The following is a 23,595-nucleotide window of genomic DNA, read 5'->3' as shown; positions in this document are numbered from 1 at the left end:
GAGGAATGTTTAACTACATTCATCTTAATCTGTTTTTTGTGTTTTGAGATCTTAAAGGTGTTTTTAGTGTCAAGTCTAAGTACGGGGTCAGTGAATAAAGTTTTCAGTGGATATATTGTGAAATATTCTCACTCGACATGACATTGGGCTGAAATCGAGATAATCTGGATAATCACTATCACAGACGTCTTGGGTCTTTTTAAAACAGCGGCTTGCTCCTACTTATAGCTTGTGGGTCGTGTCTGAACTTTTGCTTTTGCTCTAATGACTTTAGACTGTCATAGTAATAGGGTGAATACAAATTTAGCGTAATATGTCCATACTAGGTCAGTTTGTGATGATATATTTCCCACTTTTCAGATATTTCTGTTGCAATATAAACACAAAAACTCACCCTGTGAAAGCAAAAAAGGAGGGTAGGTTAGATTTACCAGAAAAAAGCTGACCTACCCAACAAGTTATGAGATTAAAGTTATTTATTTATGAGAACAAACCTCAGGAGGGAATTGTACTTTTTTTTTCCTGTCATGGGACAACGTCAATGCATTTTTAAAGGTCGTATGAAACTCATCACACCACACCCGCTGCTGCTAGGAGCACATTCTGCCTTCAGCGGAAGAGCCAATCAAATAATCGACTACTTTGCAATCAGATTAAGACATTTAAAAAATGCTTGTAATTTCAGCCCAGAATCAACATGTCATTATTATAATCCAGTATGAATGGTCATGAATTTGAAATAATCACATAATTCAATTTAAATAACTATTTCTAATAGAAGGGTACCTTTGGCAGCTCCCTTATTTCCCAAGTGGTCGCCACATCAGATGGATCCACACATCTGATTTGCCACCGGATACCCTTTCTAACTCACATTTATCTGGCCTTAGTATTGTCACTGGGAGCAAATGCAAAAATGGAGCACATCAAGCAAGAGCTAATGGAGTGCTAGTGACAACAGTGATGACACTAGTGAATATATTATTAAATTAAAAAAGAAAGCAGTTGAGGTGCACACTTGTTTTTACCAAAACAAATCTTCTATTAACTTTGTCGTATGTAGTATGAATGAACCCGGTAGCATGACAACAGTGTTAATGCTGGGAATCAAACCTGTGGGCTAATTCCTAGGAGTACAGTTGTCTAAAAGGGCTACTAAAATGTGGAATAATGGTAAGGAGGGCGAGGGATATTCCTCAAGTAAGAGTGTGAATCAACCAACAGCACACTAACCACACAGAGGGCTGACTTCAGCCTTGTCCAACACACTGCCAAAGCCAAGACACATAACAGTCAAGTAGAAAAGCCCTACACCTACATAATAAAACATCTGAGAAGAAACACGCCTGGATTATAACGTCACAACTCCTGAAATGCCTTTGGTGATTCTTAAAATAAACCATTTACAGTCCAGAGGTAAGTCTGTAAAGTTTTGATATACATCATCACCAAAAATTACAATAAAATGGGACAAAGTGTCACCAGAAAACCAGTGGTCTCCACTCTGCTCACATTTTTCCCCATTTCTGTCTGTGATGATGTTGAAGTCAGTGAAGTGCTCTGCAGTTATTACAAATGCCCACATTCTTCTTCACCAAGAAATCACATGTTGATGACCGTTCCAGTATGATGGGGTCTTTATAATGTAATGGTTCTTTAGGAGGCATCCCCTGGCACACAGAGTACTTCTCCAGACCCAAAAGCAGGTTGACCACCTCAGTCACCGAGGTTAGACGTGCTGGGTAGCAGTCGTACAGCGGGTGGGTGGGGAGCAGCGGTTGCTTTTGGACCGTGACCTGATAGAAGAAGCCCGGGTCGATCAGCACCATGGTGTCAGTCATGCTGGACTGCTTAGAACACTGGATGAGCTGCAGCTGCGGGCCCTCCACCATTATAGCATACCACAATATGGGCAGTACAGAGGACCGTAAAGAGTCTAGTAGTTTCATGAGGTGGTTTTCCGCATCTGTACCAGTCCCAACCGAGTTATCAGCCAAGCTGAAGATCTGTGTAATCTGCAGACAATAAACGAATAACAATACATACACATATGATTGTTTTGGGGGGTACAGGCAGCCTCAGCAGGACACTTACCAAGGGCAACTCATCTTCGTCTTCTTCAACAACTTGCTTTGTAGCTTCTCTGGCACTTTGTGCTCTCTCTGCATCCCATCTGTTTTGCTGCTCCTGTATTGACAAAGTTGGTCTCATGAGAGTGGGGCCTTAGTCTTTAACTTAATGCAAAATTATAAATATTAAACTACACCCAGCCCACACCTGCACATCAAATTGTGTCAGAGTCCAACAACGCAGTTTATTATTAATACACTGAAACCGTTTGAAGACAGAAATGGATCCTTTGTGGAAGTCTGCAGCTACAGGAAACCTCTGGTGCTACTAATGGAGATTATGTGAAGTATCGGGTAGCAGCCTCTGGGAATCCCACAAATAAACTTGTACAAACACATTGTAGTTCCTCAAGTTGCTATTTGAGGCTGGCTCATAAAACAAGTCAGATCCCACAGAATCTTAAAGTCTGGTTAAATAATTAAATAAATAAAACAACACCACACCACTGTATGTGGGTGAATTTTACATAATTTGACATTATTAAACTGTTACTTTGTACTACTTAGCAGCTAGCTGTGTCTGTTGCATACATCCATACAGTTCATACACCATGCCAACACATCTTGCGAGGGCTAACTACAATTCAGCACCCTAACTTTTTATCCAAATATGCTCACTTGTGGCTCGAAGAAATAAAAAAAAAAAAAGGAAAAAAAAAGAACAAATTTGTGAAGCTAAATTTAAGAATTCAATTTGCTAAAAACTATTTGGTGCCATCTTTTATTTACAGTCTATTGTTTAAAGGGGGGGGGGGGTTAGCCTGTGTATTGAATTATTAAACACTGTGGTATATAAAGATGTGCGCAACTATGCCGTTACTTTAGCAAAATTGTGTTTGTCTATAATTATGACGTAGAAGAAGATCAGACCAGCTGTGACAAATGCAGAAATTCTTTTATCTCTGTGTATACACCAACACCACCTCTGGAAAACATCAAATAGCTTCAATGAAAACCATGAACAAAATGATACATGTATGAAAAGGGCCACATTTTTAACAATTGGTGAAGTGTCAAAAAAGGAAATCTACACTCTTCCCTACACATAGTTTAGATAAGGAGGGCCAAACAAACTTTGACTGTTATCATATTTGAAATAAATCGTGGAAAATTAGATATGTTCATCCATAAACTGACTGGCAAAACAAGTGACCACAAGGACAAACTGAAGGACAGCCAAGGAGAGGGTGGTGACAAGTAGAGAGCACAAACAGCTTGGCAGCAAAACGCAGCCATTACATTACAACAGATCACATTAACTTTTGTGGGTGGCCTCATGCCAAATGTTTTAGACACAAACCGAATCACTGCAACATCTCTGGTTTATCCATCCAGGTTGAAGGCATTGTTACATTTTGTAACCCTTCTGTCTTTCATGCTTCTATTCTGTAAAACTGCAATAAAGGCAAACTGCTCAAAAGCTTCATTTAAATGATGCTGTCAAATATTGAAACAACAGCAAAGGACCACGAGAACTGTAACAAGAAGCAACAACCCTGACATTATACACTTTACTTGTTCAGACTTCATTACCAAGCAAAGGTTAAAAAGAAAAAGACCACAGATTTAAGAAAACGGGGTTCCAGTAAGTGTTCATGATACGAAAGTGTAAGTAGGAGGCTGATGGCTCGTGATGAGTGAGGATCGTGCCGTCGTTCGGCATTGGTCGGCTTTTTACACAATCAGCCAGAAAAGCGCAACAGTTTACAACAGAGCTGTGAGACCTTTGAAGCAAACCTCTTGGTGAGGATCAGAAAGAGCAACGCTTTTGTTTAAGTTAAACTTACCTGGTGGGGGTTGCTGTGGTTGCTGATCTGAGGGACGCTGTCTGACAGTCCGTTCTGCACTCCAAACTCGGAATTATTCAACTGCTGAAAGACAGCGTTACGTTGAAATCGTGTTTCTGTTTGAGATGAGGGGCATTTGTCAAAATATGTGTGGACTGAGATCTGATTTCAAACCTGCATAGATGATTGGTGGTTTCTCACATTCGTGTCAAAAAAGCTTTTGCTAGACCTCACAGGTGACGAGCTCCAACTAATCTACAACGGCAGAGCAAAGCCAGGTCAGGTTCACAATTAATGGGGTGATCGAGTCGTAGCTGCCAAATGACCTCAAAAATAATCTTTATGAGCAAAGAGGAAACAAAATAAATGACCAGAGGCGTTGGGCACTCACTGGTTGTAAATTACTGTCATCATCTTCATTGTCGCTTAAATCATAGCCCATTTGAGACCCTTTGGTTTTCTTTAAACCTAACTTGCGACTGTATGTGTAGTGAGGTCTAGGCCGGCCTGGCGGAAGTGGGCCATCTGGTCCGTAGTCACCTTGTCCCATCTGGAAGGGCAGCAAATGCCTCTGCCAGGTAGAAGCAGAGGAATTTACTTAAATAAATACTGGAAGAAGCAGTGTCATTGAAAAACTATTTTACAAAATTGCATCTGTCAGTCTTACCATTGCCTGCCTCTGACACTGTCGTAAGCGACACTTCTGCCTTTTCTTGTTACTGCCCCCAAACTTGGGCTTGTCTATACAGAAATCACACGTGCCACAGTCTTTCCTGCAGAGACAGGCCTTGCATTCTCCACAGGAACGTCGCTTCCGCTTTTTGTGCCACTGAAAACAAGAAAATTCACACAATTGGGTCAAAATAACAAGACAACAGTGAAGAAATCACTAATAGAGACACACTTTTATCAAAGATACGCGACAAGTATGGGCTACTATGGGCAAAAGGTGTCTTAGGAATTACACAACTTCTATTTCCACCATAAATCTCCAAAATGTAAAAATGTGTAAAATTCAATGTTTACTGAATCATTCTGGTTAATTAACTGGTTGAATAAAGAGAAAGTTAAAGACAAAAAAAAATGTGCAGTCGACTCCAACAGTCTTTAACCAACTAGTGCTGAGGTGTCTAAAGGGTACAGGGGGAGATTGTCTATATGGGAGGAAAGTTATTGTTTGCAATCAGCCTGAATGAAACAGCAATCCCACTGATGTGGAACAAAGTGGAGGCTGTAACTTTCCTATAATTAATAAACAGCACAAAAATGTCATTGTGTTTTCCCATATTGGCTTTCCATTCTTTGAGGTTCGGCTGGTGCTTCTTCTTCTGCAGTAGTTTAATGACACCAGGCTGCAGAATTGGTGCCCCCAACTGTTGATCACAATCCACCTAAAGCCTAATATTTTTATAGCAGTTGTGAATGTTTTCATTTATTTACACATTCTGGAAATATTGCTAAAAGTTGTACTAAACGTGGATGGAAACTTGGCTAATGAGTATATATTCCTAAAATGTATTCACCTCTCTCCCACCCATCACAGCCTGAGGAGTCCTCACATCAGCTGGGAGTTGTTGCATGTATTGTTAAGATGTGTCCCTTTTTTAACATGAAACGTTGTTACGTTGCAGTTCATATAAAACCAGCATGAACAGAACTGTAACACTAACGAACTTTCACTCAACTCAACTTGAAGTTGCTGTTGTGAAATGCTGCAAAAGATGTCTCATCTCACCACATCTCACAGGAGCCCTATCTAGATGTCATTTGGGTAAAGTGAACTCAAGAAACCAGTTTCAGATGAGCTTTGTGACATTATCCAGTCAGCAACAACACTTACAATGATGTTTAAATGGTGTTCAGTTGGTACTAAGAGGCCTAGAGTGTGCTCCGAAAATATTCCCCATAACACTGTAACACCACCACCAACCTGAACCGTTGATACAAGGCAGGATGGATCCATGCTTTCATGTTGTTTAAGGAAAATTCTGACCCTACTGTCTGAATGTTGTAGCAGAAATCCTGACTCACTGGGGAGCCTCAGTTCCATGTTCATGTTCTGAGAGGAGAGGCATGCAGTGCGGTCTTATGTTGCTGTAGGCCATCGGCTTCAAGGATTGATGTGCTGTGGGATCCTTTTCTGAATACCTTGGTTGTCACAAGTGGTCATCTGAGTTACTGTTCCCACTGTGCAGACTAGGGCTGCCATAAATGATTATTTTGATAGTCGACTAGTCACAGATTATTTTTGCGATTAGTCGACTAATCAAATCATGCATCCATTGGACGTAAAACGTACAGCTTATTGCACCAGCATGCATCTGCTCTTATATAACTATCATTAGCTTAAAGCTTGAAGTGTTTAAGGTATGTGCTAACCAAAAATAAAGACAAGATGATAGTTTATTAAACTTTTAATGAAATTTGCAGATTTTCTTGGTGGAGTTTAATAAACTCTGCCGTCTACTCCTTGCTATCTAAAATGTAACAGGACACTGGAGTAAATTCTCAACCATCTCACACTTGTGTTTAATCAGTTTTCTGTTTGACGTTTATTCAGCTGTGTAAAAACTATAACTTTGATCTCAGCCAAACTGATTAATCAGGAGCAAACAAAACACTGAAAAAAGCCAAACAATAACATTTTTAAGTTATCTAAGTGACTTATATATCATGTTTAACCTGAACAGCGAAAGACCGCGGACGGTTTGAAAACGATGTGCCGGGAGTTGAACCTTGACCTCCCAGCCAGCTCGTCTCCAAAAATGAAAGTATACACCCGACCCATCCTTCAAATCTGGGGAAATTAAGGACGCATTTGTCGGCCACATTTGGAGAAGTCTTCGAGTTTGGACAGCCTTTGTTGCGTCGCTGTAAAGTAATCGGCCTACAAATGCGGCCCCTGAATTTGGACACAGCTACAATACCGGACACAGCTTCTTCTTCTTCGGCGTTTAACGGCAGCTGGCATCCTTGTAGATCAGGGGTGTCAAACTCCAGGCCTCGAGGGCCAGTGTCCTGCAGGTTTTAGATATCACCGTGGGTCAACACACCTGAATGAAATGATTAGTTCATTACCAGGCTTCTGGAGAACTTCAACACATGTTGAGGAGGTCATTTAGCCATTTAAATCAGCGGTGTTGGATCAAGGACACATCTAAAACCTGCAGGATACAGGCCCTCGAGGCCTGGAGTTCGACACGTGTTGTAGATGCATTGCTGCCATGTTCCGTTTCAGTCCATTACTACACTCTTAAATCGTACTACTAATTCCTAAGTCTTTCAGGATCTTAAAAAGCTTCAATGAAATGTGTCACTACCGTGTGTCTGTGTGTGGTAAAGATATATGCCTTTATGCAAACGTTAAAAAAGAAAAAGACCTAAAACACTCACATCATCATCGTCATCGGTTGACAACTCATCCTCATCATCAACATCCACATTGACTGAGAAGTTCTCCGTGTCACTGCTTTTGAGACTGGGGTGCTGTGTGAAGACAACATCAGTATGAGTAAGGAAAGTGATTGTTCAGCACGATGCTATAAATAACACATTTGATAAGATCAGAAAAGTGTTACCTGTGAATCTGTAACTTCACCCTGTAAAATCAAATGAACATTTTAGAAAATACAGGAAACAAAGCCAATCAAAGTGTTAACTATTCAGACTATACAGACTTTATACCTGGAAACTCATGCTGTCGTCAAATGTCTCTGAAACGTCACTGTAAGGCCTCTGCTGCATGAAGCCTCCACTTCCAGGGCCCTGGAAGAACATACCAAATGCATAAGAAAGCAATATTGATGCTAAAGTAATTTAAAAGTATAGAAATAAATAAAAATCAGTGTGTAGCTGTTTACCTTGCGAATAGGACATATACATTTGCGTTTTCGGCATATGCGTCTCCGGGATTCTGGGCTCTGCAGCCCATGTTTGCAATTGGCACACTGCCCACAATTGTCGGTGTTATGACATCCCACGCACTGACCACAAGGAATCCACTACATGTGGCATGGACACAAGGAGAAAGACAGTTTGCTTCTTTAATAACATTCATGAGAAATGTGGATTGTAAGACACACGGCAACAGTTTTATCAGAATTTTAAAGGGAAATGAAATGAATTTAAGAGCATTTCGATACTAGCATGCACCCTTTGAGCATTAGTTACATTACCTTTCTGAAGCGAATCATTGGGTGTTCTTTTGTCTTTGACGCTGCTGGAAGTGGGGAAAAAATTGTAGGTAATGTTACAAGGAGAATCCATATTTCACCCCATCTTCAGCCACCTGTTTCCCTTTGATATCAGATATAGATCTGATGCAGTTTTGCCTCTCACTTATAATTCTACACACTTATGCACCAACGTACCCCAACAGGAGGGACAGCAGGGCCTCTTTCTTTGTTTGTCATACCACGTGCCTGTGAAGGAAATGCCACATCTGGCACAGATCCTGCAGACACACATGATGACCCCCCCCCCCCAACCTCAAGTTATCACGAGAAGCTGACACTTGTAATGATGGTGTTATGTTGCACGTAGTAACAGACTCACAGTATGCTGTCCTCTGACCCGATCTCTCCATTTATAGAAGGGAGCGGACGTGGCTGAGATGACGATGGACCAGGGAGTTTAATTTTATCCTCTGCAGGTGGATCCTCACTGTGAGACCCTTGATTCGGCGATCCCACTGTACTGTTCAAGGGGGCATTTGAATGATTGGAGTTGACGTTTTTAGACCCGAGGCTTGGGGTTAGTCTGTGGTGGGAGTCAGGAGTGTCTGCCCCCTCTCCCCTCTCCATCCAGCTGGACTCTGAGGACGATCGCTCGCGGACCTTTCTCTAAAGGATGAGAGGGTGAGGATAGCAGACTCTAAGTCATGCAGTTCAAATCTTCAGTGTCTTCATGCTTAAAATACAAAGAATAACACCAAGCGACACCTTTCTGCTTCGAATTCTTGGGAGCGGTGTTTCGCCATGGTAGAATTTGCCCGTCTTGTACTCAAAGTTAGACAAGTCCTGTCCTTCCAGCACTGAAATCAGCTCTACTCTGCTTCTCACTCGATCACCACGAGGACTGCAAAGGAGAAAAATAATTACAACCACAAAAAAACCCAAAATATTCCTTTGATATTAAGTGCACACTTCAGGAGGAGTGTAAAAGGTAGCACCATTAATATGTCAACAACTGTACAGGTGGATTCTTTATTCCTACAAGGCCGTATTTACCTTAAGTAATATACATCCTTTTGGCCAATACTAGATCCTGAACGCCGAACGACCTCTTTGCGCTTCCAGCCCTCCCCCAGTGCAGGGCATTCAACCCATCCCTCATCAGGGTGCGATCGTTTACGGCGGGGTGCATGAAGCCTGAATTTAAAAGAAGACACACACTCAAACATTTTAGAAATGTTTAGATCACATTGAGGGAAAAGAGACTGCAAATACATCACCCTGAGAAACATGATGAATAATAATAATAATAATATAATAAATAAAAGTTATTTTCCCAGATACAGGCAAAGTTGCATTGAAGTTTGAAATGAGCTCAAATGAATAAGACATTTAAAGCTCTGTTTTCATTGGTAGCTCCTCTGAATATTTGAAAATACACTTGATGCTTAAAATGGTCATAAAGCTTGTGCAGCATCTTTGCACGCATGCATCCCCACTGCCCGCCCTGTAGTAACAATGGTAAAAAAGGGGATCCTGTGCTTGCTCACCAGCATAGCATCTAAATTTAGTCCAAAAATATTTAAGATAATGCTGCTCATTATCAGATTACAGCAAAAGACCTAAACCTATTCCCAAATTGCTGGCTTCATCAATCGGTTACACCGTGACACAGATATGTCGATCCTCTGAACCTCACAGTAGGAAAGTAATCAATCAAGTAAAATAAAATGCAAGTTAGAGTTTTCTATAACATGGCAGGTATATTTTGGTAGTTATTTTAACGATTAGAGTTTGCATCCTATTTGAGGGCACAGGAATCCATGCACACTCTAGTAACACCAAAAGAGCTTGTAACATACACAGTACTGTGCAAAAGTCATAAGCCATCTCTAATTTCTTTATACTTTGCTTTCATGAAACCAGACGGTCTTGGGATTTCTTTATAAAGTGGTCCTGAGGGTTACTTCTTCAGGCTTTTTGAAGGTTACTTTTAACTCAAGAGATGAACTAGTGTTGCCTAAACATAACAGAGAAATTACAAAAAAATTGTTTCAAATTGTACCTTTTGGTACTTTGTTACTAGTAGTTTGAGGAAACGGGACAAGCAGAAGACAAAATATGTCTCAGCCTAAAAAAAAAAAAAAAATCATAAAGAGAATCTGAAAATCATGTTCTTAAGGAACAGGAAAAATTTCAGCAAAGACCTGAAACAGAACCTGAGTGACGCTGAAGTGTCGTCAAACACACATAGGTGGGCTGTCAAGACGCCATTCTTAAGGAAGGGAACGGTGGACGCCAATTTACACAAGAAGTAGACCTCGAGTCTTATGGAGTGATGAATCCAAATCTGACACTTTCGGTCAAACCAAATTGTAACTTTAAAGCTTTTTACAAACTCTGTTTTAAAACACTGTATGTATATTTGCACATTTCATTAAATTCACTGCACCTAATTTCTTTCTTTTTTTTCTGTAAAATATTAAAAACTTAGCGTGGCTCAAGAATTTTGCACAGTACTGTACATCTGTTAGGCAGTAATGTGACAGTCTGATCACCTGGACCTTTCTGTGTTGCAGGGGCTTATATGATCGATAGCATGTTAGAGAAAAAGCAACTTTATGAGTAAATATTACTACAGCATCACATGACCACAAAGGATAGTAAGAACAACATTATTCAACCTACTGATATATCTTTTTGAAGGTGCTCTCACTGCCACCCACACTCTCGCTCCTTTCACTTTCTCCTGCCAGACTCTCTTCCTCTGGATCATTTCTATCATTGCTTTCGGCATCATCATCATCATCTTCAAGTGGCTCAAACCAGTCAACAGGAGGCTCACCACCAGAAGATTTTGCCTCCTCTTTCTCCTCTGTTGCCTTTTCTTTCATGGGACCAGAGCTGGGGCTTCCTATTGCATTTACACCATCTGAGGATTCTGGGGCTGCTTCATTTGTCTCATCTATTTCACTGCTCTTCTTTTCTGACCTTTGTCCTATATCCTCTTCTACAGTGTCTCCTTTACAGCTGTTCTTCTCTGCGTTTTGTCCTGCATCTTCTTCCACAGTCTCTGTGCCCTGGAGTGGGCTTTCAAGCGTTTCCTCATCCATTGATTCACAAGTTTAATTTAAGTTTCCTCTATAGTTCGTCTTGCATCCCATTTAAAGATGTTTATGTCCACAGTGCCCCTTGATGTCCTGGCCTCTGAGGTTAAATGTGTGCGGCTGCTGGTTGAAAGCTGGTCAATTTATCATGGCAAAGCCTGTGGTGAAAAAAGAAAAATCGAGGCTGATTATAAAAATGATCTATACAGCATGTACGGTTAACACAGCTAAATGGCTGAGAAATTGTAAAGTTAGTTTCGAAATAAATCTATTCACAGTTCATTAGCTGGGACTATAATATAGCAATGTTAGCCAGCAAACAAAACGTTAGCATTAGCTAGCATAAACTGCTAAGTTTTGTTACTGTTTCAAGTTGTGTCATTGTTTGACATGCAGCGCGGATATTTTGGTGACACTGAGATTAGCGAGACACTAAACAGTAGTGTAACATCAACGCTAGATTAGATGAAGTAAAAGCATTATAAGCGAGAGCAACGTTAGCCTCCGTTAGCTATCGCATATCTCCATGGATGATTTCTAATCCGATAAACTAAAATAAATGATGTTTATAGAAGCTGTTTATCGCTACCGGACTACAAAGGTTTGTGGCCACTTGGGTTTTCTAAAAAACACGCACCCACACACACCTTTAGGTAATATTCCTCAGATGTTTGGGATAGTGATTTCAACACGTAGCTCCCCTTATTCACTTAGAGCTAACGTTGATAGCTACCCTGCACCTAGCACTACGGAAACGGTGGCATTGGACACAACCAAAGACATCGGAACACTCAAGATGCAACTCCCCCTAGCTTGTGGAGGGTAGCACGGAACTGTTCGTTGGATGCGGTGAAGGTGTTCTGTGGTGTCTCCCCTTTGTGTGTGTGTGTATAAATAAGGTGCGGGACAAAACGCGCTAATGAGTACATCGTTATTTCACGCGCGTGTATGTGTTCACTGCCAACAGCAAGACAAAAGCAACTAACTGGCACCGCTCCGTCTTCTCCTAAGTGAACATAGTTTTTATGCTTATATTTGCTTTTTTATATATAACTTTAAAAATTCTCACCTAAAAATACCTTCGTATTTAAGAAACACTGGTTTCATTTTTTTTAATTCAATTTGTAACACCTAAGTGAAAAATGTACCCCATATAAGTGCCAAATCACCGCAAAGCAGTTTAACCTAGCTCTGCTGTAGACTGCATCATGCTGTAATACTACCTACCACTTTTTAACATTTGTTCACCGTTATTAATTAAACTGTACCTTAGTTCAACTATGACTTGTTCAAGCGGGCGGGGCTTGTGGGAGGGGGCGGGATTAAATAGACAACTGAACAAAAGACGGAAGGGAGGGAAGCCTCTCATCCCGAAAGTGTCATCTTCGTAGCCATCCCTTTAACAGTGCTGCGTTAGAGACCGATCTGAAATCAGATTTTAAAAACCATTAAAATATTAAATATGAGATTAGATTGTGACGTCTTTTTGAGGCACTACATAATCTCGGTGTTTTCAGGGAATTTACAAGAGCACATCTTAAAAATCATTAGTTAATTATTGTATGACAATATTGTATTTCTTTCTATCCTTAACTTTATTTATGGGATATTTTATTGTCTGCTTTATTCATTTTTAACTTTTATCATTGTTCTTTTATAAAGTAGTTTGGTCAATCACGTATTTTTTAAAGTGCTCTATAAATAGAGCTCAAAAGTGCTCTATAAATAGAGCACTTTTGAGCAAGAATACCTCAGTAGGCTGGCTTTTATTAATGCATTTATTCAAGACAACGATACTTACAGCATATATGTTTTGGGTGATTTTAATGCTGATCTCACAGACAGCAGTTCTCAGTTTGCTAAACACTTAACTCACTTTTGTCAAGTTAATAATCTTATCTTGTCTACCAAAGTGTTACTGCCTGCAGATAGCTATACATAAGTGAAGCCTGGCATAGTACATCATGGCTGGACCACTGTATCTGTACAGCTGATGGACATGCAACTTTAGCAAACATGACTATTAGGTATGAGGTAACTGTGTCAGATCATATACCTTTTGGTTTTACTGTGAATGTGGAACAAATGCCAGCAACAACTGGAAATAATATTGCTAATATTGCTACCAGTGTAAAATTAGACTGGTCAGCATGTAGTGAAGATGATTTCTTAGCTTATCATAGTAATACCGATATACATCTGAACAACATTTCTTTGCCCAAAGAAGCTATTTTGTGCAAAGATGTCAACTGTAAGAATGCTGTGCATAAACATTTACTCTGCTCCATGTATGATGATATAGTGACTGCTCTGTATAAAAGTGGTACACTGCTTGATAAACAATATAAGCATAAGAAACCTAACATCAGACCTGGCTGGAAAGAACATGTATCCATGTACCATGATGAAGCTCGCATAGCTTATAAATGTTGGGCCATGGCTGGAAGACCTAAACAAGGCCCAGAATTTGAACAGAAAAAATGTGCGAATGCCAGATATAAGTATGCTGTTCGCTTTATAACTAAAAATGAGCAAATGCTGAGAGCAGATTCTTTGTCCAGGAAAATGCTGTGTAATAATATGGCAGATTTTTGGAAAGAGGTGAAAGCTCTTAATAACTGTAAACCATCTCTACCATCAACTGTTGAAGGTGTTTCTGGGGCAGATAACATTGCAGCATTATGGAGACAGCATTACAGTGCGTTGTTTAACTGTATAAAAAGTGATCCATATGAGGACAATTTTGACATGAGTAATGACACAATAAGTGTAAGGACACATGAAGTATTTGAAGCCATTCATAGGTTGTCTGATAATAAATCCTCTGGTTTGGATCACATCACTGCAGAACATTTAAAACATGCTAGTTTAAGGCTAGCTCCTCTTTTAGCACTCTGTTTCACTGGGTTTATGATTCATGGCATATTACCAGACTCAATGCTGTGTATTTTACTGGTACCAGTTATGAAGGACAAAGCTGCAAAAGTGAGCTGCTTGGATAATTACAGGCCAATTGCACTAGCCAGTATTTTATCTAAGGTGTTAGAAAGAATCTTGTTTGATAGAGTTAGTGTGTTCATCTCTTCTCTGGATAATCAGTTTGGCTTCAAACCAAAGCACGGCACTGACATGTGCATATATGCACTCAAGGAAATAGTCAGTTTGTATAGGGCTAAAAATTCATCTGTCCTCATGTGTTTCATTGATGCCTCTAAGGCTTTTGATCGAGTGAACCACAGAAAACTTTTTGATAAAATGAAGAGACGGGGAGTTCCTCAATACATTGTGAGGATTCTCTCTTACTGGTACGCTCATCAGAACATGCAGGTTAAATGGGGAAGCAGTATTTCTGCCCCCTTTGGTGTCAGCAATGGTGTTACACAGGGTGGGATTTTGTCTCCAATTTTATTTAATTTGTATGTTGATGATTTGTCCATACAGCTGAGAGCCTGTAACACTGGGTGTATATTAGGTAAAACATTGATAAATCATCTTATGTATGCAGATGACCTGGTTGTTTTTAGTCCAAGCAGTGCTGGGTTACAGGATCTTCTTAATGTCTGTACTGAATATGGTGTGCAATATGACATTGAGTACAATGCTGCTAAAAGTGCTGTTTTGATATGTAGAACCAAGCAGGATAAACAGCTAAATTTCCCTTTGTTTAAACTGGCACAAAAAACTCTTGAAGTTCATAAAAAGGTGAAATACCTCGGTCACTTTATTACTGAGCAAATGAATGATGATGATGACATATACAGACAACGATGTAAGCTCTATGTGCAGGCAAATACTATTGCACGCAAATTCAGCTTTTGTTCACTTCCAGTTAAAGTGGCTTTGTTTAAAGCGTATTGCACACCGCTATATACTGCCCCCTTGTGGTTATCCTACAAACAATGTAGCATGCAGAAGCTGCATGTTGCATATAATGATGCGATGAGAATCCTTTGCAGGATACCTAGAAGTGGTAGTGCCAACCAGATGTTTGTAGCTGTGGGTGTTTGGACTTTTAAAGCACTTTTAAGAAAGCTAATGTTCAATTTTAGAGAACGACTGGATGGTTCGAGTAACAGTATAATTTTAGCACTTACAGATCCGACACTGAGTGGTTCCCGTTACTCACCCAGTCTCAGAAAGCACTGGTTAAAGTGTTTGATGTTTTAGATACTTATTTATATACATATATATATTTAATGGTTTATACCTTGTGTTGGGGGGGGGGGGGGGGGGGGGGGTTTTGTCTTGTTTTTTGTTTTTATGGACATGAAGTCTGCCAATAAAGGTTGAGTTGAATTGAAATAAAGTTGGATTGGATTTCAACATCTTCTGGCCTGAAGTAGGATTTCAGAAGGAAAACCTAAATGCAAAAACTTTGTAAAAGGAATTGTGCTATGCACACAACCACAAAAAAATAGGGTATTTCCTTAAAAGAAATACACAACATAAAATGTGTACAATTACAAAAAAGGTGCTTGTTTTTGTCCAGTGTGAAAAAGTTGGCACACGTAAAAAACTGAGGTGAGTCGTTAGTGTGAGTACTCTTCTTAAAGGACACGATCTGCATTGCAGTACCCTGAGTTTCAGTTCCCAATGCAGTCTTTCTGCAGCTTTTATTTTCCTCTCATTATATCCATTTATGTATGTATGTATGTATGTATGTATGTATGTATGTGTTACTTCACACTACATAAACATTCTCAGTGAAGCTACATTAATATAATTATATCATTCTTATAAACCTTGATAGTCACATTCATAAAGTATGGAAATGAAGGAACAAGTAACACATAACTCTTACACACACACCTCATACACAACAGGTTTCAGGTGTTTATTCAGGGTAAACATAAAAAGAAAAGAAAAGAGCAGTTTTCAATCAGCAGTACTTCATCTACTACTATCAGGAAAATATATATTATCATACACACATTTTTAAAATAATTATCTAGTTAGAAAATCAGCCTCCATAAAATTGGTTGTTAATGTTTATACCCCTTACTTCTCAAAACTCGTGTTATGTAAAGTACGGGTGCACCAACATGTTAATTCCAGCTGTTCTGCCTGGCAAATGACACATTTACTGATTGCGGTGGATGATGTTTTTGTTTAAAATTTAAAGAAAAAGAAAGCGTGAAGATTTCTTTGTTTCCCTGAAACACATTATGGAATCAAATGTAAAAAAAAAACACAAGAAGTCATAAATTTCACAATCGGTGCATCCCAAACATACAGTGATCCACAGATCCAACAGTAGCAGAGCTGACTACCTATCCTTGTTGCTACGGAGATCGGTCGTCAACGGGTCGTGCTGAATAGTTTGGTGCAACATCAGAGCGAGGAGACCAGCTCTGTTGGTCATAGCAGTCCTGACATTACGTTCCTGTTCAAAGAGCTCGTCCAGCTTGTACCACTGTGTGGGGGGGAAGGAAAAGAAACAGACCAGTGTGGAAGAGCCAGTGTTAGTTATTTAAAATGACAAAGTCACAAAGAGATTTCCGTCTCATCCCGGGATTGAGCTGCTCTGCCTACTTTAAATCCTTTAATTTGCACAGGTGAATGTAAAGGCGACCCCCCACCCATTTCTACTACTCAGCCGATACAAATCTGCTGTAACCAGACCGTTTTTGGTCCACTACCTGCATTCCCCAGAAAGCTGCCCAACATCTCACCTGATCTGACACATGACTTTCTTTGACTTTGTTTGAACTGTGCAAGCTTTCCAAACTACCGCATCAATCGTGAAGTTGGACTCACCACCCTGACGCGCTCCAAGTCCACCTCGGCTCTCCTGAGCTTTTCCCAGTTGTAATGTTTGTTGCACTTTCTTTTGGAGACTCTGCAATATTCTCCTGTCGGCTCAAACACATTCTTCACTAGAGGGCACCCACACACCTCATCCACAGGCACCTGTGGACCGATCAAAAGAAAGACAGATTAAAGTCTCCACATTGACTGCACTTTATGCTTAGTGGCTTCCCGCTGCCACTTCTTTGCTTTTACACCAAGAAAGCTGTTTTTCTGACCTTTGGATCTCTAGAATGCTCTGGACACAAAACCTGAAGCCTCTTGCAATATGTCTTGCTTTGTGGATTGTACACGTCACAGAAGAGCCTGGTTGCGCTGCAAGAAAAAAAAAAACATCATCTTAGTAAATCATCCAACTACAGAAACATTCAAAAAACCTAAAGGCAGCAATGAACTTCACTAACCCTTCTATCCTTGTAGGGTACATTGACCCGAAGGAAGTCTGGCTCTCATACTGTTAAATAATCAGAAAAATAAGTGTTTAGGAAAAGAATGAGCTTGCAGCAGTATCAAGAGAAATGAAAGAAATGATCACCTTTGCATAGCATCTCTCCATATGTCTGAGTGCCACTTTTGGATTGATCGGGTGACTGCAAGACACGCAGAAGATCTGCAGATCTGTGTCCTCGCTGTCGCCTTCATTTACCTGCAAACAGGAACCAAACCAAATCTAGGTGTTCCTTCTGTTCTTCATCTCCAGGTTCAAATAAACAATCAATGCCTGAGACGTGCGCTCACCTCCTCGTCCTGCTGAACCGCCTGCTGCTTCGCTTTGGCGATGATGCCCTCCAGTTCGTGGAAGCGTCGCTCCATCTCGGTGAGGCGGAGCCGGGCGTTCTGCTGTTCCCGGCGTATCCGCTCCAGCTGCTTCTTACCGTGTTCCTCGGCAATGCAGGGGCTCTGCTGCCACTGCTGGATACGCTGAGGGAGGATCTCATAGATCCGGCTGACAAGAACAAAGATTTTAAAACTTTAAAAAAGTGAAGTAAAGATGTCAAAGAAAATTCCAAACGCTTTTCCAGTAAGTCGAGACAAAACAAAAGCAAAAAGAAAGTCTTACTTGGCGGCCAACTTCATGCCGCAGTCCTCAGAGCAGTATTTGGAGTTGGGTCTTGCTCCCGCCACACAGTTCGGTCCCAGGCACTGACGCTGACCTCCGCTATCTCGCAAATCCCCCCTCTCACTGTGCCTGCTTCGGTCTTTGTGCTTCTGCTTCTGCTTGTGGCGACGTGACTCCTTCTGAATGTTTTTTTTCCAAAAACAGATGTTACCATTTTAACACGCGGCAGCTCTTAAAATATCATCATTTTCTATGAGAAAACCAGCCTTACTTTCTTCTCAAACTTCTTTTCTCGTCTCTTGACATGCTTCACCTTTATAGCTTTCTTACGCATGACAGGACTGAAGGGCACCTCGTCTTCGTCCTCACTGGCCCACGCCTGCATAAGAGGAGTGATTGAGTGAGTGCATGTAAAAGTGAGTTTTTTCTTCTCACTGTCGCCAAGTGCTCGCTCATATGGGGCTAACTGTTGGAGTTTTCTCTTTAATATTTACCTTACAGTATGAAGCGCCTTCAGGCAACTATTGTTGTGATTTGGCACTATATAAATACAATGGAGTTGAACTGAATTGAACATGCAACAGCGTAATGTGAATCGTTCTCCTACCATGCTGTCGTCCAGTCCTGCCGTCTTGTACTGCTGGTAGAGTTCTGCCTCGCTGTCGTAGTCCTCAGAGTACCGCCTCCGTCTGTGGTGGGAATTGTCCCTCCTTTCTCTCAGAGAGAATTCCTCATCCTTCACACGCAGCATTTTCTGAACACAAGATTTATAGGAATTTAGAAAAACAAACAAACAAAAAACAACCTTTTGATTTACACCCTAGTTTTGATGTCCCTTGCACGTTAATGTGTAACTACTATACTATTACACTCTATGAGGCACTGTTAACACATTATGGAGCTAAAGGGACTTACCCTGGCTCGCACTTCACATTGCCTGAACCTGCACTTCTGTCTGATTTTGTTGGGGCCTCCAAACTTCTTCATGTCCTTGCAGAAATCACACTGAGCACAGTCTTCAGTCCTCCTGCAAGGCTCACATTCCCCGCACATCCTCACTGAACGCTTTACCTGGGGGAAATTAACAAGAGGCAATAAGAGCCAGGACATCCTGGAAAACAAAAAATGAAATCCAAAGCAAAAAATGTACAGACTTTACTAAATTACATAAGACTATGAGGAAGATCAGCCAACCCCAGCCATGCATGTAGCGAATCCACCTCTGCTTATAATGACCACAATAATACAACTTACTTTGGATCCACGCCGCCTTTCACTTCTATAGTCTGGAGTACTTGGAGTGCTGTACTGTCTTTCACCTCTGTCAGAGTCGGGTTCCTTGTCACGATTTTTCTTTGATCTGTATTTTACTTCCAACAAGGGGTTTTCTTCTGGTGATCACAAATACAAGGAAGAGGGATCTTGTTCATTTCCAGGCAAATAAAGAACCAGAGTGAATTTTATTTTATTTAAAAAAGCAAAAAATAAATAAATAAATTATCATCACCTCTGCATCTCATGCAGTACCATTCCTGGATTGCCTTCGCTATTTTCTCAGTGATGTTAATGCAGTGGCCATGGAACCACTCATTACAGTTGTCACAGCCACTGTCGCCGAGAAACAAATGCATTTAATGAACAAGCATTTAATGTATGAAATACTTCTTCTGTGCCATATTAAACATGACAATACGGGTATAAATTTTGAGGTGACATAAAAATGTCATATCATGTATGAGACCAAGACAAATTTAGATCTAAAAAGACAATGTTCAAGATAGCAACACACACACAAAAAACATAAGAAAACTTTTTCCAATAAAAGTGGGAACAACAAACATGTTTTCACCGCATAAGAGCGAAAAGAACCCACATCACGTACAACAAGGCTATGGAGGAGGAGATACTAGCAGCTGGTGGTGTGTGGCCCAGATGTAAAGAATTGACTCCCCCCAGGCCTCACTCGCACACTCACTAGTTTTGTACCGTCTGTCAGGAACAGGAAACAGTGGTTGGAAATTACCGTTGGTGTTACATGAGGGAAAAGAAAGGCTTTAAGCATCTGGGTAAAAACTAGAGATGGATCGATCCGATATTACGTATCGGTCCGATACTGACCTAAATCATTGGATTGGATATCGGAGAGAAATAAAAAATGTAACCCGATCCATTAAATATCACAAAAGCATCTAACAAAACTTGCGACATGGCGTGACCCACCTCTTGACCATAGCACGTCGGAGGAGTGCTAAGGTCGGAGGAGCGGCTGTGGTGTGCGAGACCTGTCGGTGGTCTGGTTGAGCATTTGGAGCCGCTATGAGCACCCAAAGCGGCATTTCATCTCCGAGAAAGTTATCCCAGAGAAGTAAAGCAAGTGTGTAAGTTAATTTCTGAAAGTTTGTAAAGAATTCCCACGCTAAGCTTCACAACCGATATATGGAGCGACCGCCTCTTCTTCTCTCCTCCTCCCTCTCCTGTTGTTACTTGAAATCATAAAACTGATCAATGATAGGCTGATCGGCTTTTCTGTTGCAAACTCCTGCAAACATCCCAGCCCTGACATCACTTCAGGGTTTCCGTAGTGTAGTGGTTGTCATGTTCACCTCACAGTCGAAAGGTCCCCGGTCCGTAACCGGGCGGAAACATGGGTCTTTGGGGCAGGGATAGCTCAGTAGGTAAAGTGTTGGCCCTGTGATCGGAAGGTCAGGGGTTCAATTCCCCTCAACGGCTATGGTACCGTCCCTACACACTGCTCAATAGCAGCCCGTTGCTTCACTGAGTGAATGTGTTAAATGCAGAGAGGAATTTCCCCACGGGGGAACAACCAAAGTTTTCATCTGATGTAAAATGTATAGAAATACATTATTGTATCTAGAAACTATTATTCTAATAGTTAGTAGGCTTGTCCTTTTTTCTTTGGGAAAGTACCATCTGTGCAGTCTGCAATTCTGTTGAAGAAAGATGTCAAATCTATTTAATTATTGTGGAAATATAATTGACGTCTGTGCATTTGTTTTACACATGCATTAAATTAAAGTCGATTACATTGATTAAGCATTATGAGATGGAGGGTGGGAGGGTGGTTCCCTATGTTTTTTGCTGCGAGTTGGCAACCCTATTAGTTAGGGGAAATATTAAACAACCTAAGTACTCTTTAAAATACCAGAATAGGGAGGATGGTGTAGGTTTAAGTTTATTAGAATGATCAGTATTGCTGAACTATGAAATATGGGTGCAGTGGATTTTTTGCATACAGGTATAACAGAATAGCTTTAGTTTTATTTTTTAAAACTTGAGTATGAGTTTTATTGATTATAAAACACACTATATCAGATTCATTTCGGTATCGGCAGATATCCAAATTTATTATATTGGTATCGGTCATTAAAAAGTGGTATCGTGCAATCTCTAGTAAAAACTGGACCCATGATGAAACACTACAACAAGTAAAAAATATTCTTCATTTTTAATATATGACAATACTGTGCAGACTGCTGATGAGTTACACTGCCTTGGCTACTTTTGTGCTTACATTTGATCTATGCTGGGTCACTACTTTTGCACTATAATGCTGCTGCTGACACCTTGGTTCACACTGACAATTAGAAAAAAGCTGATAGGAAAAGAAGGATGGAAAATGCCTGGAATTTAGTTACACTTGCAAATACTGCTGCCTCCAAACTGCAAGCATCAATAAAATGTTACAGTATTGTTTTCTAGATCTGTGCATATATCCTTATTGGTAGTTTTCTCGAAATAGAAGATCTTCATTTTTTTTTAAAAATCTCTGATAACATTGCTGAAGCTAGCGCCCACCCCTACTGCGCATACTGCAAATATAAAACTGATATATACTTACATCATGAAGCAGTTGATGTCTGGTTTCCGACAAATACAGTAAAGAGGTGCGTTCTCCCCCTCCATACCAGTGTTCTCAGGCACTGGTACATGGTCAGTGTCAGACACTTCACTGTCCTACAACATACCACATAGGACCACATTAGAAATGACATGTATGTAGACATGCTAATTATACCTGGCTAAATGGATGCAGTAACAAAATGTTACTAACTACTCTAGTTATTAGTTTCCAGATGTGTGCAGTTGCTCCAGTCTTACTGACAGTATACTGTTTCAAACACCAGTGCCAACATTTTATTTTTTAAATCTTAGTATGATTCTGCACCAAGACTTGTGGCCTGTTGCTCGGTAACTTATTGTCTGACTACATTAACTACAGTTCATAAACATCATTCATTTTCTCCTACTTATTTTATTCAGGTTGTATTTCAGCTGTCATAGGGCAAAAGTACACCCTGGACAGGTCGCCAGTCTGTTGGAGGGTTATTAGAGAGACTCAGACAACCACTCACACCAACAGCAACTAACCTAACCCCGCGCATGTCTTTGGAGTTCAACACCAGTCTGGCCGAATCACAGATAAGCAGGGTGTCTGTGCTGCAGAGCACAGCTGTGTCAGAGACTCTCGACATCAATGTAGCGTTAAGGATGCGGAGCGATGGGTGCACTAACACAATGTAAATATTAAAGTTCTCGCCATTGTCAATATGCTGTTGCGCTCTTGTTCGTATTATTGCAACCATATCTCGAGTCTAGCTTACCCTAAAAGTTTGGAGAGAATTGGTCTGTTAATAAACGCGATCGATTGTTTGGGACTGCTCTAGCCATCACGTCGCATAACCAACTCTACTTCCGGTGGGAAAACTAATTAAGGGTAAAGTCGCACTAATAACACCTACCACTCACGTTCATAAGCATACACTATGATCACTTCCACGCAGTAACGTTGTAATAAATATAATCCCCGGTAAAGTCAATTAGCGAACACTACTGGCATGTAATGCCAATGGCGACCATTTCACAAACTGTAGAAAATGCTCAAAATGTGGTCGGCACCAAAAGTGAAGGGCTGACAGTTGTGTTTATATACGAACCGTAAGCGCTAATGTTGGTTAGCATCAGCTAAAGCGAGGAAGTTTGACACTTGCAGAGGCAGTGAACGCAGAGAGAGCTTAAAAACGCATTGTGTTTTTGTTTTTTGTTTTTTGCATTAAGACGTTGCACACAAAATTACAGATATAACGGTGACTTAGCTGCTCGTTGGATAAACCCATGGACCTTAGAAAAGATCAACACTACTCGGATGTAAGCACCCGTGTATAACACAATAGGCAAAATTACGCTTGCTAACCTTTCCACATCACAGGCTTCACATTAAATAAACATTTTTTTCAAATACTCACCATGATCTGAGACCGTTTAAATATTTTGTTACTCTGCAAATATGGCAGTATGAAGCTAAACCTTTAGCTTGACGGCTAAAGCAATGCTAAGATTTACACGGAAACGATCAGCGGACATCGTCAAAGTACTATTGGTCTACATTCTTCTTCTATGGTAGCAGACTGGGCAGAGTAACAGCCAACTTTAAACTGCGCCATCTGTTGGCACCAATTACAGTAGAAAACATGATTGCGACAACACGTTTTTTGGGGAAAATAACAGAGATTG

General features: G+C 40.5%; 2 protein-coding genes across 6 annotated transcripts; both read right to left on the bottom strand.

Annotated features, from left to right (window-relative positions):
- Positions 1-645: 645 nt before the first annotated feature.
- On the bottom strand, positions 646-12,078 carry mbd1b (methyl-CpG binding domain protein 1b). 5 transcript variants are annotated; one of them, XM_026168829.1, is made up of 17 exons: positions 11,843-12,078; positions 10,777-11,353; positions 9,145-9,285; positions 8,857-8,992; positions 8,471-8,757; positions 8,287-8,369; positions 8,092-8,135; positions 7,777-7,917; positions 7,601-7,681; positions 7,495-7,515; positions 7,310-7,402; positions 4,584-4,745; positions 4,308-4,487; positions 4,091-4,171; positions 3,917-4,000; positions 2,095-2,187; positions 646-2,006 (listed from the first exon to the last, which is right to left on the bottom strand). In XM_026168829.1, exons 2-17 carry the CDS (start codon positions 11,199-11,201, stop codon positions 1,548-1,550), a joined length of 2,511 nt encoding a protein of 836 aa, XP_026024614.1. In that variant the 5' UTR covers positions 11,202-11,353; positions 11,843-12,078; the 3' UTR covers positions 646-1,547. The 5 variants fall into 5 exon arrangements, with proteins under 5 accessions (XP_026024614.1, XP_026024610.1, XP_026024612.1 ...); XM_026168825.1 differs by having other exon boundaries at positions 646-2,015; positions 7,310-7,407; positions 7,500-7,515; XM_026168827.1 differs by having other exon boundaries at positions 646-2,015; positions 11,833-12,077.
- Positions 12,079-16,341: 4,263 nt separating this feature from the next.
- On the bottom strand, positions 16,342-23,462 carry cxxc1b (CXXC finger protein 1b). The gene is made up of 14 exons (XM_026168833.1): positions 23,328-23,462; positions 21,923-22,038; positions 19,571-19,671; positions 19,318-19,454; positions 18,979-19,134; positions 18,671-18,817; positions 18,335-18,442; positions 18,064-18,242; positions 17,742-17,949; positions 17,539-17,649; positions 17,408-17,457; positions 17,222-17,318; positions 16,953-17,105; positions 16,342-16,608 (listed from the first exon to the last, which is right to left on the bottom strand). Exons 1-14 carry the CDS (start codon positions 23,328-23,330, stop codon positions 16,462-16,464), a joined length of 1,713 nt encoding a protein of 570 aa, XP_026024618.1. The 5' UTR covers positions 23,331-23,462; the 3' UTR covers positions 16,342-16,461.
- Between the last annotated feature and the right edge of the window lie 133 nt (positions 23,463-23,595).

The sequence above is a fragment of the Astatotilapia calliptera genome, chromosome 5, assembly GCF_900246225.1.
Source record: "Astatotilapia calliptera chromosome 5, fAstCal1.2, whole genome shotgun sequence".
In the NCBI taxonomy this organism is placed as follows: domain Eukaryota; kingdom Metazoa; phylum Chordata; class Actinopteri; order Cichliformes; family Cichlidae; genus Astatotilapia; species Astatotilapia calliptera.
Note: the sequence above shows the minus strand (reverse complement) of the source record. Positions and strands in the feature narration are given on the sequence as shown.

Bases quoted from the DNA above. Each gene is read 5' to 3' on its own strand.
- mbd1b (XM_026168825.1), bottom strand. From the start codon at position 11,201: ATGGATGAGGAAACGCTTGAAAGCCCACTCCAGGGCACAGAGACTGTG. The intron at 8,993-9,144 runs GTAAATACGGCC...TCTCCTTTGCAG, and splicing joins AAGGATGTATATTACTTAAG to TCCTCGTGGTGATCGAGTGA. The intron at 4,488-4,583 runs GTAAGACTGACA...TCTACCTGGCAG, and splicing joins AGTGTCAGAGGCAGGCAATG to AGGCATTTGCTGCCCTTCCA.
- cxxc1b (XM_026168833.1), bottom strand. The intron at 19,455-19,570 runs GTGATGATAATT...TGTGATCACCAG, and splicing joins GTACTGCATGAGATGCAGAG to AAGAAAACCCCTTGTTGGAA. The intron at 18,243-18,334 runs GTAAGGCTGGTT...AAAAACATTCAG, and splicing joins AAAAGAAGTTTGAGAAGAAA to AAGGAGTCACGTCGCCACAA.